Here is a 14,066-nt window from a genome sequence, read left to right on the forward strand (position 1 = left end):
ATCTAATCTAATCAATCGGAAAAAAACAAGCGTTAGTCCAATTTAATTACGCGGCAACGTCAAACGTATTATATAACAAGAACAAAGACGTGTAATTCGTTAAACAAAAGACTCGGAGGGTAGTTGGCGTAGTTTGGAGACCATGTGCGCCCGCAAAAGCGCACCGGTCGTGCATCTCAGATTTCCGAATGAAGCGGGACGGTGCAGGAGAGATTAGTGCGCCCCACAAATAGTTCCACGACAGTGACACGCTGGATCTTGTCGTTCCTAACGCATGAGTCACTCCTCTCGCTCTCTTCCAACGTATCGACACTCTGTGTCACAATAAAATGCAGATTGATATTTCGTAAAACCGAGAGGAGCCGGATTACTCGCTCTTCCTATTTTCATTTTTTTCCTGCGGCGCCTGAAGTAATTGTCGTCCAAACTAGATGCGTGACTCAGTCGAGGAAAGAGTCGAGAGATATAAAATGGCAGGGGAGGAGAAACCCGGTGGCGCAATATTGGGAAATAATGGGAGCTTTCCAGCAAGCGACACGAGTCGACACAAATGTCGTTCTATCTTTCTTCGCATTCAATGAATAATAAAGGCAGAACGACACTTGTGTCGACTTGTGTCGCTTGCTGGAAAGCTCCCAATGTGAACCTGGTATTCCCATTAGTGGTCCAATGCTGTGAGACGGACGCCTTCTCTTATTTAGCCAACGTGTCTATTTGGCAACATTGGTCCGATTGATGCAATATCGGACCGATGTTCTTATTGCGTTGTTAAATACTGGCCAATGCACTTCCAATAGAAATCTATCATATAATTAACATCGTGCAACATTTGCACTTATTCCATGGCCAGTATTGGCTTTTATGGCCGATATCGGCCAATGCACTTCTAATGTAACTAATATTTGGCCGATGTTTAGCCAATGCACTGCGCTACTGGGGAAAGATTAAATATGAAGCACATTTAAATGTACGAGACGCCAGGGCCACTGTTTACTGTTTGAGCCACGTCGTTTTATTACGATGCCGGCAGGTCCGTAAATTTTGCCCTTCAGCTCCGCCTGTATCTCGCATAAAAATCTACAAGGCTCGCTTCTAAGTGCAAGAACGTGCGAGCTCGGGTCTCACATAATCACAGTAGGCTACGTTGCATTGTATTGCGCACATCTGAAAGACAATGGCTACGTTCGGCAGAAAAAGCTGCTTTGCAACTGTTGTAAAATTCATGAATCTGATTGACGTATGCTCTTAAATTCACACAAGATTGAGAGAACACACCAATCAGATTCACGAATTTTACAACAGTTGCAAAGCAGCTTTTCCTGCCAAACGCAGCCAATAGCGTGATATCTAAGAGCAAATACGTAGCTTGCGTCTTGCAGCCGAGAGCAAGAGATAAGTATTTATTTATATATATATAAAGTAAACGTGTCGCGCTCTGATATACATTGTCTAAAGCGCGTGTACCTCGGATCTTCCTCTCGAGTGCTTCCGCGTAATTTTGTTACGCAGGCTAGGTACATTAAGGGCACGGTACAATTAAGTTATAATTAGCAACAATAGGGCAAGACGCGTCCACTCACGGCTCGATGATTAATGACATGGACGATAGCATACCGATATTATGACGAATATTAGATAATAAAAAGAAAACCGTGTCTCACCGGCGGATGTTAGACAGAGGTGTCAGTGCGCCAAGCGCTGTCGTGTCAATTTAAGTTAAACCCGCAGATCGAGTCGTCCGAATCCCTGGCAGTAGTCTTCTCCCTGCCGCGAGCTGTCAGCCAGGATAAATAGATCGAATTCGTCCGTGCGCGGAGAGGACAGTGGCCTTTATGTATGTTTGACAGAGAGAGAAACCCGAGAGCGGCCACAAGCTTCGGAGACAAATGCGCCACCTGAGAGAGCGGCCGTCAACTACGTCTATTATGCACGGTGGGTAATGCACATGCATACACGGTTCGTGTCCGTGCTACAGTTTGTGTACTCTATGGCCGGCATTCGTAGTCGGATATTCAAGACCGCGTCTTGAATTTATTTGTCTTTACGCACCTTTAATTTTGTCGTTTGCATTGTAAAGGAAATTACAAGAAAACTAAAACGATTGAGTTAATCGTCGGTTAAAGTTAATCGGAGTCGTTTAAAGCCCCTGGACGTTTAATTTACGTTTAATGCCCCGCTACCCCCACGTGATCAATGTTGCCAAGATGGCGACGCACTTGCGCCCGGCTGTCAACTGAAGACCTCATTTCGCCGTATTGTACTTCTAGAGAAGACAAGTGCCATACAAATAAGAAGATCCACTGTCTGCCTCGAGGAGATGCGTTCCGAGGAAGTTATTTGAATCGTCAAAATATCCCGAGGTTGAGTCACAATTGTGCGGTAGGTCGAGTCCAGGCGAGAATTAATCTCCGTGGATTTCTTCAGGAGTAAAGAAAAAAAAAACAATCTTGACGTTACCGGAGAAACGACTAGGCGATCGTTGACCTGTTATTTTTTCCGACAGATGATATCGACGAGGTACGTGTCGTTCCTGTCGGGAATAGTGATAGCTTCCCTGACCTGGGCGTTCAGTCTGTACCTTTACTCAAGACTGTCGCAGAATGCCATCGCCGCCAGCCCCACGGTCCTGGTGCCCGGTGCTTCCGGTCGCGGCGAGGGTATCAACAAGGAGATCATGCTGCGCGACAACGTGGTCGTCGCGCGCAACGACAAGCTCGTCTCAGTCGGAAAGGAAGCCTACAACTTGAAGGGCAATAGAAATCCCGGGAACAACGACCTCCTGCAGCAGTTGCAGCCTGTGCCGGTGAGACCTGCAGTCACCTTGGATCAAGGTATCGCAATGCTTACTTGATACTCCAGGTCGTTGTAAAAATTGGATACCCACTGTGGCCCGCAATGTGCAACGGTGGCTGCAATCTAAGGCAGGGTTGGGCGAGTTACTTTATAAAAGTGTCTAGTTGCAGTTGCAGTCTCTTCGCTAAAAGTGTAACCAGTTACAGTTACTTAAAAAGTAACGAATCGTTACTTTGCAGCTACTTTCTTGCGATGCAAATACAAATATCGATTCCGCACTTGAATTGCAAAGCGTCGATAAAGGCGTTGATGCGCAAACGCAAGGCCCGATGCGATCTGTGGAGGTTTAAAAAACACAAACTGCGTTTACTGGAAGGTGGAGTTTAAGATGTACGGACCAGGTTACAGCTACCGTTGCACTGCACGTTGCAGGCTACAGTGTCTAAGTTCTCCTTTCGAGAAATGTGTGACCATTCAGTTTGCAGCTTTTTCGTAAAAGGTGCAAGTTGATTAGCTGCATATCTCTCGAAACTAGAATCTGGACACTGTTCTCGAATCGTGGACACGAGGCTTCGGATTGTCAAATTCAGTAAACTAACCGAGCAAACTGTCGCAACAGGTCTGAACGAATTGGGCATGGTGAAGAATTTGGAGGATCAGCGAAAACGGGACGAGGGTTACAAGAATTACGCCTTCAACGTTCTGATATCGGACAATCTTGGCGTGCGGAGGAACATACCGGACACGAGGCACAAGCTGTGCGGCGCGCAGAGATATTCCGCCGATTTGCCAAACGCCAGTGTAATAATCTGCTTCTACAACGAGCATTACATGACCCTGTTGCGCTCCTTGCATTCTGTGCTGGAGAGAACGCCGGTGGCGCTTCTACACGAGATCATCCTGGTGAACGATTACAGCGACAGCGAGACGTTGCACGAGAAGATAAGAGTGTACGTCGAGAACAACTTCAACGACCGAGTACGATTGTTCAAGACCGAGAGAAGGGAAGGTTTGATCAGGGCGCGGGTGTTCGGCGCTCGGAAAGCGACCGGCAAGGTTTTGATCTTCTTGGACAGCCACATAGAAGTGAACGAGATGTGGATAGAGCCGCTTCTCTCGAGGATTGCTCACTCGAGGAGCATCGTACCGATGCCGGTGATCGACATTATAAACGCAGATACGTTTCAGTATACCGCCAGTCCGCTGGTGAGAGGTGGCTTTAATTGGGGCCTTCATTTTAAGTGGGACAATTTGCCACTTGGGACATTAAAACGCGACGACGACTTTGTAAAACCCATCAAGTAAGACGATACTTTTACACGTGTATTACATATAGAAACGCGTGCCTAATTGTAAAGCTAATGGTCATTTGATCGCAGACTTGTTGAATAAATAAATATTTCTTACCGATAAACAGATCACCGACTATGGCCGGGGGACTGTTCGCTATTGATAGAGAGTATTTTATAAAAATGGGAGAATACGACGTCGGTATGGACGTTTGGGGTGGTGAGAATCTTGAAATATCATTCCGAGTAAGTATTGCTCTACTGCGTCTTGGTTAACATTTAGTTGGCCATGTATTCACGGCAAAACAATGTTATTAACTCGTTTTGTTTTCAGATATGGATGTGCGGCGGCAGTATCGAGCTTGTTCCCTGCTCACGCGTGGGTCATGTGTTCAGAAGACGACGACCGTACGGCTCGGACGATCCGCACGACACCATGCTGAAGAATTCCCTGCGGGTCGCGCACGTGTGGATGGATGAATACAAAGATTACTTTCTGAAAAATGCTAAAGCGATTGATTACGGCGATGTCGCGGAGCGATTGGCGTTGCGCCAGCGATTAAAGTGCAAAACATTCGGCTGGTACCTGAAGGTGGTTTATCCGGAACTAACGTTGCCGGACGACACGGAGAGGCGGCTGAAGGACAAGTGGGCCAAGCTTGAGCAGAGACCGATGCAGCCTTGGCACTCGAGGAAGAGGAATTATACCGATCAGTATCAAATCAGACTTTCAAACACCGCGCTCTGTGTCCAGAGTGAAAAGGATATCAAGACTAAAGGCTCGAAACTTATCTTGACGCCCTGTTTGAGAATTAAATCGCAGGTGGGCTATTGTCAAACGAGGAGAGCAAGAGGAGAGAACGTTTTCAAATTTACACGTACACTTTTTATAGATGTGGTACGAGACCGATAAGAACGAACTAGTGCTTGGTCAGATGCTTTGCATGGAAGGAGCCGAGAAGATTCCGAAGCTTGGAAAGTGTCACGAGATGGGAGGAAGCCAAGACTGGCGTCATAAGCGCGTTGTAAGATTTCTTGATGCGGCATTTCTCGAACGCTTGCCTTACGGAATTCTAAACTTGTAGCAATGTCTTTTTACAACAATTAGAAATTTTGTCTTTTTAATAGATATCGATTATTAAATGGTAATAGCAATAGAAGTTCGTCGACACTGAGAATTTTAAATTCTTTGTCATTACAGAGTGGCACGCCCATCTACAACATGGCAACAGGAACCTGCTTAGGAGCGACGCGCGACGCACGAAACGCTCCGCTCGTCATGGATTTATGTACGAGATCGAACGCCTCGTTGATAACGTGGGATCTCATTCGGTCGAAGGTGCCGGCCAAAGAGATCAGATGACATAGAAAGAAGGGTCGTAAAAATAGGAAAAAGAATTCCGAGGATTGGCTCGGAAGGAAATGGTAGTCTTCGGCGACTTGTATATACTCGGAAAGATGATCGCAATTAGAAGTAGGGTATCTCGACGCGCGTCAAACCTTTTACGGTAATTTTGCCCGACACGACTGAGGAACTAATTGAGCGGAGCTGCGAAACGTTTGAAAGTATCGTAATTGTATAGGAAATACTATTGTAAAGAGATTGAATTTGTCGGATACGTGTACATACAAATGTTGACAACTTTTTTTTCCACTTCGTATAGCAAATAAGTTTCCTATTTATATTTGATAAAGATTTTATACAACGTTTAATTTGTAACAATGCTCTCTGTGTTATATTTTTGCACGATATCGTGAGGACGGGATCTTCCGACAAATGCGCGGAGACTTTAGCAAAAACATTATTTATTACGAAATAGATTAATATATAATTTTTACGTTATAAAAATGAAATTAAAATCCCCCTGAACCAACTCTTTATCTACTTTCCTTCGATCTCACGTCTTTTGTACGCTATACGTTATTTGAATTGCCCGCGTCTACAAGCTGATCTTAATGGCCGCGTTCAGCAGACACAACTGTTGAGTGAGCGCTCAGTATGATTGGCTAATACTTTTAGATCCAGCCAATCATGTTAAGAAATCATTGAGCGCTCGTTCAACAGTTGTGTCTGCTGAACGCGGCCAATGTTCCCTCCTTTACCTCCGTGGTCACAACCTCACAATCCTCACATTGCTCACAACAACGCTCGTGTGCGCCACCGAGGAAACGAGAGCCCTGGAAAATGACCACTTCTAAGGATTTAAATTTGGCCAGGAAAAATCTTGTGGCGTCGCTCGGCGAAAACTCAAAAGTGTAAGTTTTTTTTCTTTCCTTTTAGAGAATAAGAGGAGCAAGGATGTAACGCTATGAGAGACAAACCTAATCTTATAAGACTGCGATTTACAAATCTCTATTTCTACGATCGTCGATTAGGTACTTCGAGAAGATGAAGCTGTGGTTCCAGATGAAGGTACGATTTCTCTCACACGATCCCGTCAGATATGCGCATTTCGCACACTAACACGTCACCGTTGTTTCAGACCACGAAAGAAGAATTCGATTGCGAGGCTCGCAATCTCATGACGGAGAATCAGGTCCACCTGCACAACGAATTCCTGCTGTGTCTCTTTAACAAGGTTCGCGGATTGGCCGCCGTCACGCCGACCAAGATAGACAGGGACAAAGTTTCCAAGGAGAGAAGACTGAGGTTGAAGCGCAAGTACAAGACTGACAAGTCAAACTTCGAGGTACGCGGGCGTACATTAATATTGTGGCGTCAACGTCAATGCGCGAATATGATGGTTTGCGTCGTTTCTTTGTAACAGCCGGCGGACATGTACGTGGAAGTGTTAGGCCAGGCGTCGTCGCCCGTGGGGGACGAGCCTATAGGCGCCAATCGCTCCAGCGCCCAGGAACTCGTCCTGCCGGATCGCACCTTCGTACTAGCTCGATTAATGCTCGCGGCGTGGGAGAATAATATGGACGGGGCCGAGGATAATACCGCGCACATCGTTATAGCCGCGACGCAGATCTTCTTGAAAAATATACTCACCGCGGTTTTCACGCGTAGGAAAGGATACGCCGTCCGGGACGGCTCTTTCATCTATAACATAGGAGAGCCAGTGCCTAGTTCGTGGAAGAGAAACTCCATGTACTTAAATCCGCTGAATTTCGGGTAAGTCGCAAGCGCCACTTTTCACGCTGTGCGCACGATTAATGCGCTGGATCCATCTTAAAATACAGGCCGACAGAAGTAATGGAACCCTACGGCCAGATCCCCGCGGCGAAATCAAGTTTCGAGGAGGCCGAACAGGCCACTGCCTTTTCGTACGCTTGTTCCACGCAAACCACGCGTTTACCGTTAAAACCAGTGAGCACGGCCGATTTGCAGTACACATTGAAGGTAATGATAAAAGGAGGCGTATGCTCTGCTCGTCACGTTGAAGTCGTGTGCTTTAACCGAGTTTATTTTTCCAAATAGATTTATAAAAATCTCGTTAGCAATCACACCATATATGCTACCAATATGGAACGATTGTACACATACGCTACTCACCCGACGTGGGAAGATTTGGAGGCAAAAAAGTTACTGTGTCAACCATCGACATGAAGGATTCTCGATATGGTCTTGATATATACTTTATTCTTCGATTATTCTTTAGTTTTACAGTAGACTTTTATTAAAATAAAACTGTAACTTATTCCTCCTCGCACGCGATCTCGTTTCATACTATATTTTACAGATGTTTGACTTCTCAGTTTAAAGATTTATTCTACATAATTCTATATTAATGTCTATTATTTTTGTACAGTAAATTAAGTAATGAACGAAGCTGCAAGGTATACTTTTAATGTCATGTAAATTCGCAACGTTCAATTTGTGATGTAATAATATAAGAATGCACATAATCTAACATAAAGTTAAAAGGATAATTCGTAACATTTTAGCATTGGTCGTATTTACATTCTTATTTGAAATTTGCCAGCTTTAGTGATGTATTTGACACCTTTGAATGGCTTGTACTTTTCGCCATACATATCTAATCGATTCACCTTCAATCCAGATACCGCTAATTGGTTGATCGTAAAATGCACCTGGAAACAAGCCGTTTAACAAATTAATAAAATTCGTATGGCTCGAATGTGATACAACACAAATTGGAAGGAATAAAGGGCTAAGAGCCGCGACAGGGTGTTAGTGTCTAAATATTTCCTTCTAAATTTATTGCGAAAAAATATCACCTCGGCCAGGGTATGAACCTCCCTCTCGCTAGGCGGGCGTCTCAACCAATTCGACCACCGAGGCACATGGAGATATTCATCGCAATAAACCCTGAGGTGATATTTTTTCGCAATAAATTTAGAATGAAATATTAAGACACTAACACCCTGTCGCGGCTCTTAGTCCTTTATTCCTTCAAAAAAGATATTTAAATTGCCAATCTCGTCTGAAAAGTAGGGTGGCATTATCGTACGTACATTGATGGCAGGATTCGACTCGGTGACGGTTGTCGAATTTTGTATTGTGATCTGAAATGTAAAATCTCGTAATAACGCAACCATAATTATTCATAAGACATTTCTGGGGGGGCTTTCTAATTATCCTACCGATCCTCTGAGATTTGGCAGTTTGGAAACGTCGATTCTTCCGATATCCCACAGCAATATCTTGCTGACGGGATCGAACGAATATTTTCCTTGGTTCGGAGTTAGGGTGCAGTTCAAAACTATCTTTGGCATTGGGATTTCTAGAGTCACGTTTTCAACCTATAATTATGCAATAGTAAAAATAATTACGGCGACAATTCACGAGTACCACATATCACATGTCCATTGGAAAGTTAACTTACTGTCCTACCCACGGTCTGCTTTGGCCCAACAGTTATGTCTAATCTACCACCGCCCGGTTCTTTCAAACTGATATTGTGTCTCACGTATATAGGAATTGCCACAATGCTTTGCGATCCGATGTGATACGAAAGGAGGCGAAAGTTGCCGTCGGGCGGAATGAACGAGAGTATTCTCTCCGACTGAAACGAGACGTGCAACCTTGAAACTAAATTTTCACAAACGCGTGACATTACGTTGCTCGCGTACCTCCCATCTTTTGAATCGAACGCAAGGATGGAAGCTCACGTCGTCGAACAGTCTTGGATTCATAAATGAAAGGGTGAGATCTGGCATACCGCTTAGTTTTATACAACAGTCAATCTAAAATGTCAATTGCATACGTTAATGTTATATAAAGTCCCCTATTACGAGATAGGCTCCTAATATGACATAGCGGAGTTTCTGCTAAATTAACAGGCGTCGTCTGTTGGTTTCGCCATGAATTTATCAGAGTGAAATCTAGTGGAAAATTCATTGTTGGATCGTGGAAAGCCTATTATCTCATTAGAATCCTATCTCATAATAGAGGACTTTCTTCTGAATAATGTTTATGCGGCGCGCACGGAAACATACGTAGCCCTGAATTTCCGCAAACACCGTCGCCCCAGTTCGATCAATAATCGCATCTACTTCCTCGACAACATCGAAGTAAGCCTCATTGTTGGTATACTTCACTCCAGTTCGTCTCCAAGGAACGTTAGATAGTTGTCCACTTGGCAGGATCGCGCTAACGCTGTATATGATTTTATAAAAAAAATTAGGAAATACCTTATGCATGCGTTTGTGCCAGACCTCGTCAACTTCGTCACTTCCTCCTCTCTGGGCACTCGCGGAGTGCACTGCAGCTTCGGGGCCGAAGTTGACAAGGCCTGATCTACGTGAACGTTTAATGCAAATGTTGAAGCATCGAGATGCACCCACTTGGATTTGCCTGTGACAGTGTTTGCTATGGTGCGCAAAATATTCGGTGGCTTGATCAGCTCTTTCAAAATATTGGACTCTGTCGCCAGGGGGAAACCGTTGTCCAGCATCTCGTCCAGCAGCTCGTACACCACCACATAGTTTTCTTTTATAATGGTTTCCGTGCACTCGCTGAAATAATCCTCGAAGGTATCCACCACCCTGTGCAGGAATTCAATGACGAATAATGGTGGAACTGGAAGAGAAGCGAAGGATATTCGCATTATCGCTCCGTGTACAAAATTGTGTGATCAACGGCTGGTCAGTTGAAGATTACCCTCTGTCATGCACACCGCCACGAAGAACATGTTACAGCGATATATGCTGATGAGATAATGATGCGGAGTAGCTATCACCGGCGGCGTGTCCTCCGGGGACAAGACTCGCCGCTGCTGATCGAAGAAATAGTCGCAGAGTGAACGCGCGACCGCGCTCTTCCAGTGTTTCTCCATGAAGACATCGCTGCGTACACACGAGACGCAATAGAACGACACGTAAGAAATTGTAAGAAATGTAAGAACGGTTCGGCAGCAATGGCAGAAAATACTTATTCCCCGTGGGAAATGCTAGTCCACCCTGCCAAATGATCTGTCAAGCCTGTAGTTTACCATGTTTCTCGTGCTTAGACACTTACCCCGAAGAGTTTATGATAAAGAGACTATTTATCATCTTTGCGGATGATTTTAAACTACGGAAATATGTGACAATATGCACAGACTCGGCCTGGAAAGAGGATAGCAGGGGACCCTTTAATCAGGGTCTGGCCATATCGTCGGTTAGGTTGGTATCCGCCATTTTTCGTCAAACTCCTGCGAGAGAGAAAGATACACGTGACATCGTGCCAGCTCACTCTGCAGTTGATAAATTGCTTTACTACAGCAAATTGCTTTACATTTCGTCGGTGCGACAGATTTCTCAGTCAAGTACATATCGGTATGATTTTCTTCAAGGAATTATTTTAAAAAATATCACGCTGACGGTTGAAAGGCGGTTCCCATAAAAGGGTGAACTTAAGAAGAAATCTGTACGATCTTCTTTTATACTATTTCTATCCCTTACAATCCTTACATTGTCAAAAATTTCATTTTGAAGCGCTTGTTGAAAATTTTTCATCGAAGGCTTTGCACTGATAGTGTTGAAAATTTCTACTTTTGCCAATTTAGCATTAAAGCAGGTCCTTTTAAGTAGGAGCTAGAGTAAATATGGTAACACGCCAATGTGGGTCACAAGGCAAGATGTATACCCAACTTGTAAATCTTAAATCTTTTTTGAAAATCGTGAATCATATCCAATCAGGTAGTACTAGAAGGAGACAAGGATTCACCCAAACGCACCTCTCTCTCGGCAACAGCCAGAACAATAGATCACTCATTCCAGTATGTATAGAGTTCACTGCTCTACACGTAGGCCAGTCACTTGAACAAGTCACGTGGTACGCACGAATCACGTGGTGCACATATCGTGCGCGCAACACGTGCATTTACGAAAATAAATGCCGGCTTGGTTTGATTGTGAGTCCAGCCAGGATTGATTTGATTACGGCCGGCCGAATTGAGCAACGTGACTGGTCAAAAACCTTACGGTTACTGTTACGTGTGTGCGGCGACTTTTAGTGCCTCTATATGCACGTGAAACGTACACCTTGAATTACATAGCCGTATCTATGAATTATTAAGTCTCAAACTAGAAGTATTCCCAACATGCAACATCCCAGATAACAATTCTCGGTCGCAAATTTTGCTTGTCCATAAACTGTTTTAGGATGTTGCGTGATGATTAACGAGACAAACAAAGCTTCGAATTTCGAAACAAACTGCATACGTCAGCTTTAGATAATACAGATATAGACGCAGTAAGAAGACTGTCATAAAGCAATAAAGCAATTACAACGGGGATCGTGGAAAATGATAGAGATAAAAGTAAAGTTGATCAATTTTCTGTAAATGCTTTTCAAAATGTATTACATATATTGTATGTGTAATTTTTAATTCATATACACACACATACGCACACACACATGTGTATATACATTTCATTCTCCAGTTCGCTTTCCAGACTCGCTCTAGCTGTTTTCTTAAGATTTCTTCGATTTTGTTTAGCCATACTTCGCGTAATCGTAAGAAAAGAAATAATCTCTACGTTCTAATATTACTTTTATGATATTCAGTACGCAACTAATAAAATCACAGATCTTCGGGCTAGGATAACGTTCTGTAAAAATGTTGGTAAACACATCTGTCGTATTCAATTCGAACACGAAAACTCAATAATTTCTTTCGTCTATCGTGGATCGCTCTCAAGGGACACGTGATCGATAACATCTTTCCTTTCCTCTTAAAGCAAATCTTTAGAAATAGAGGCAAGTCCTCTATTATGAGATTTAATATGAAAATGAGATAGCAGGTTTTCAACACCCAAATTCAATTGCGAATCTTTTTTTCGCTACGATTACACAGTCTAACAATTAATTTTCCACCACACAGATTTCGTTCCAAGGGCAATAAATTCACGGTGGAATTAACTGCCTATTAATTTAGCAGAAACTCCGCTGTCTCGTATTAGAAAACATAATGCAACTTATAAATATGTCGTTTTTATAATTTAATTATGAAAACCGTAAATAAATGATAAAGTATTCAGAAAGGCGTCGCATAGATTACAGATATATCTTTATCTTTATCTATCTAATCTATCTAAAATAATATCTGTAAAACTTAACGGTTTAGAGAGTTTGTCAGCCAAATTCCAATCTATCACGTCGGCCGGTGGACTCGATTATGAAATTCCGTAAAATCCTCTGGTAAACGCGTCGAGAATTGAATGGAACTAACTCTGTGATATTAAATTCCTCGCGTTTATATCGAGGTATAAGTGAGAAAAATAACAAAGTATATTTAGCCGAGTGTTCTATCACTGCGCTAAAGACTTCCTTTCGCAGATCTTCTTTGCTGTGGAAAACGAATTTCGACAATTATTTTGTTTTGTTCATTAAATAACGAATAAATAAATCCTGAATTAGCCATCCGAGGCAAATGCATTCTGCGAAACAGAAAGTTCCCTTCGATTATACGATTCGACGATCGCTACGACACATGAAAAATGTCCCGAACGCTTGAACGACACGTGGCAGTTTTCCGCCTCGATACTCTGATCAGTAGTCAGTGAATCGGAGCCGAAGAAATTAAATAGCGGCGAGCGAGCGCTGGTATAATTATATTATACAGGGTATACGAGTCGGCACGTCCGTTCCTGACGTGCCGGAAGAACCGGTCGCTGACAACAGAATTTCCTGCCCTCGGTACGACAATGGACAGGCAGGAACGATCGAACCATCACGTGGAGCGTGCGCAAGCCGCCGTATACCCAAGAAGCGAGCGGGCTCCTTCTCCGTGTCGCATTTGCCCGACGACAGCCGGACGGATTTGTCGCGCGGCGGACTTCGGACTCCCGAATCTCATCCAGAGAAACAGGCAAGTCATGCGGCGGAGAGGTGAAAGGGCGGACTCTGTTAAAGGGAACCGCGGCGTTTAAAGCCCTCCGGGCGCACCACGTGTCCGCGTAACGCGCGCGGACACGCGCGTCCGCCGCCGCGCGAGAACGCTCCTCCTCTCACCCGCTTATCGGTCACTGATAGTTTTACGTAATCGTTCGGCGCGTACGTGCGGCGTGTCGGACGGACGCGCGGCGCGGCCGGAGACGCGGAACGTCCGCGTTTCCCTGACTTTGTATGTCACGAAATGTGTTACGCGCTTCGTCGTCGTCGTCATCGCCGGTCACCGATCGCGAACAGCTGTCCGCGCGGAGGGACAGACGTTAATCCGCGTGCCGGCACGCGCAGCGCGTGAAACTGACGCTCGCGAAATCGCCGCGTAGACGCAGTCGCTGAACGCTATTTTCCGCCACGACCGCAAATCCCCGAGCGAGAGGAATGCACCACGAGGAGCGATGGGAGAATTCAATCGCGTCAATTGGCGGTGAGATCAATAATCAAGATAGAGCGACCGTCGCTTATCTGCGAATTCGATAAAGTATTCCGCGCGTCGACGGATCGCGCAAGGTCGGCTAAGACGTAAAACGACTTAGGATCATAAATGCATTTGATAACATCCTCGTTAGAAGTGGAACGCGTGCACTAATGCGAGCGACGTTCAGCGTTTCAAGTGTTACTTCTACGTCGGTGTGTAAAGTTTC

At 44.5% G+C, this 14,066-nt stretch overlaps 5 protein-coding genes across 7 annotated transcripts in view; 3 read left to right on the top strand and 2 right to left on the bottom strand.

Moving 5' to 3' along the window:
• The window catches only part of LOC105569413 (syntenin-1-like), a 7,505-nt gene extending 5,705 nt beyond the window's left edge, over nucleotides 1-1,800 (bottom strand). The window contains exon 1 of the mRNA XM_012025866.1: nucleotides 1,662-1,800. The gene's annotated coding sequence lies outside the window, so the exon portion shown is untranslated. The remainder of the gene's footprint in view (nucleotides 1-1,661) is intronic.
• A 56-nt stretch (nucleotides 1,801-1,856) lies between these two features.
• Nucleotides 1,857-5,714, top strand: LOC105569414 (polypeptide N-acetylgalactosaminyltransferase 35A). Its single transcript, XM_012025867.1, has 8 exons — nucleotides 1,857-1,932; nucleotides 2,268-2,379; nucleotides 2,504-2,831; nucleotides 3,413-4,094; nucleotides 4,211-4,328; nucleotides 4,417-4,905; nucleotides 4,976-5,107; nucleotides 5,284-5,714. The coding sequence occupies exons 3-8, from the start codon at nucleotides 2,504-2,506 to the stop codon at nucleotides 5,443-5,445; spliced, it is 1,911 nt and encodes a 636-aa protein (XP_011881257.1). The 5' UTR covers nucleotides 1,857-1,932; nucleotides 2,268-2,379; the 3' UTR covers nucleotides 5,446-5,714.
• A 408-nt stretch (nucleotides 5,715-6,122) lies between these two features.
• On the top strand, nucleotides 6,123-7,735 carry LOC105569416 (transcriptional adapter 1-like). Its single transcript, XM_012025869.1, has 6 exons — nucleotides 6,123-6,338; nucleotides 6,459-6,495; nucleotides 6,566-6,772; nucleotides 6,851-7,200; nucleotides 7,269-7,428; nucleotides 7,507-7,735. Exons 1-6 carry the CDS (start codon nucleotides 6,268-6,270, stop codon nucleotides 7,633-7,635), a joined length of 954 nt encoding a protein of 317 aa, XP_011881259.1. The 5' UTR covers nucleotides 6,123-6,267; the 3' UTR covers nucleotides 7,636-7,735.
• LOC105569415 (AP-3 complex subunit mu-1) lies at nucleotides 7,649-10,665 on the bottom strand. Its single transcript, XM_012025868.1, has 9 exons — nucleotides 10,510-10,665; nucleotides 10,153-10,337; nucleotides 9,837-10,071; nucleotides 9,489-9,648; nucleotides 9,123-9,236; nucleotides 8,876-9,055; nucleotides 8,634-8,792; nucleotides 8,505-8,555; nucleotides 7,649-8,120 (listed from the first exon to the last, which is right to left on the bottom strand). Exons 1-9 carry the CDS (start codon nucleotides 10,542-10,544, stop codon nucleotides 7,986-7,988), a joined length of 1,254 nt encoding a protein of 417 aa, XP_011881258.1. The 5' UTR covers nucleotides 10,545-10,665; the 3' UTR covers nucleotides 7,649-7,985.
• Nucleotides 10,666-13,131: 2,466 nt separating this feature from the next.
• LOC105569417 (putative sodium-dependent multivitamin transporter) overlaps nucleotides 13,132-14,066 on the top strand; it is a 7,284-nt gene continuing 6,349 nt past the window's right edge. Inside the window, exon 1 of one of the 3 annotated variants that reach the window (XM_012025871.1) lies at nucleotides 13,132-13,345. Coding sequence is in view for 2 of the 3 variants with exons in the window: in XM_012025873.1 (XP_011881263.1) it covers nucleotides 13,804-13,849 (46 nt within the window). In the remaining variant the exon portion in view is untranslated. Of the gene's footprint in view, nucleotides 13,346-13,531; nucleotides 13,850-14,066 lie in introns of those variants that run through there. The other 2 variants (XM_012025873.1, XM_012025870.1) reach the window with 2 other exon arrangements.

This window comes from Vollenhovia emeryi, unplaced genomic scaffold (genome assembly GCF_000949405.1).
Source record: "Vollenhovia emeryi isolate VEMERY1.0 unplaced genomic scaffold, V.emery_V1.0 DF939124.1, whole genome shotgun sequence".
Lineage (NCBI taxonomy): Eukaryota > Metazoa > Arthropoda > Insecta > Hymenoptera > Formicidae > Vollenhovia > Vollenhovia emeryi.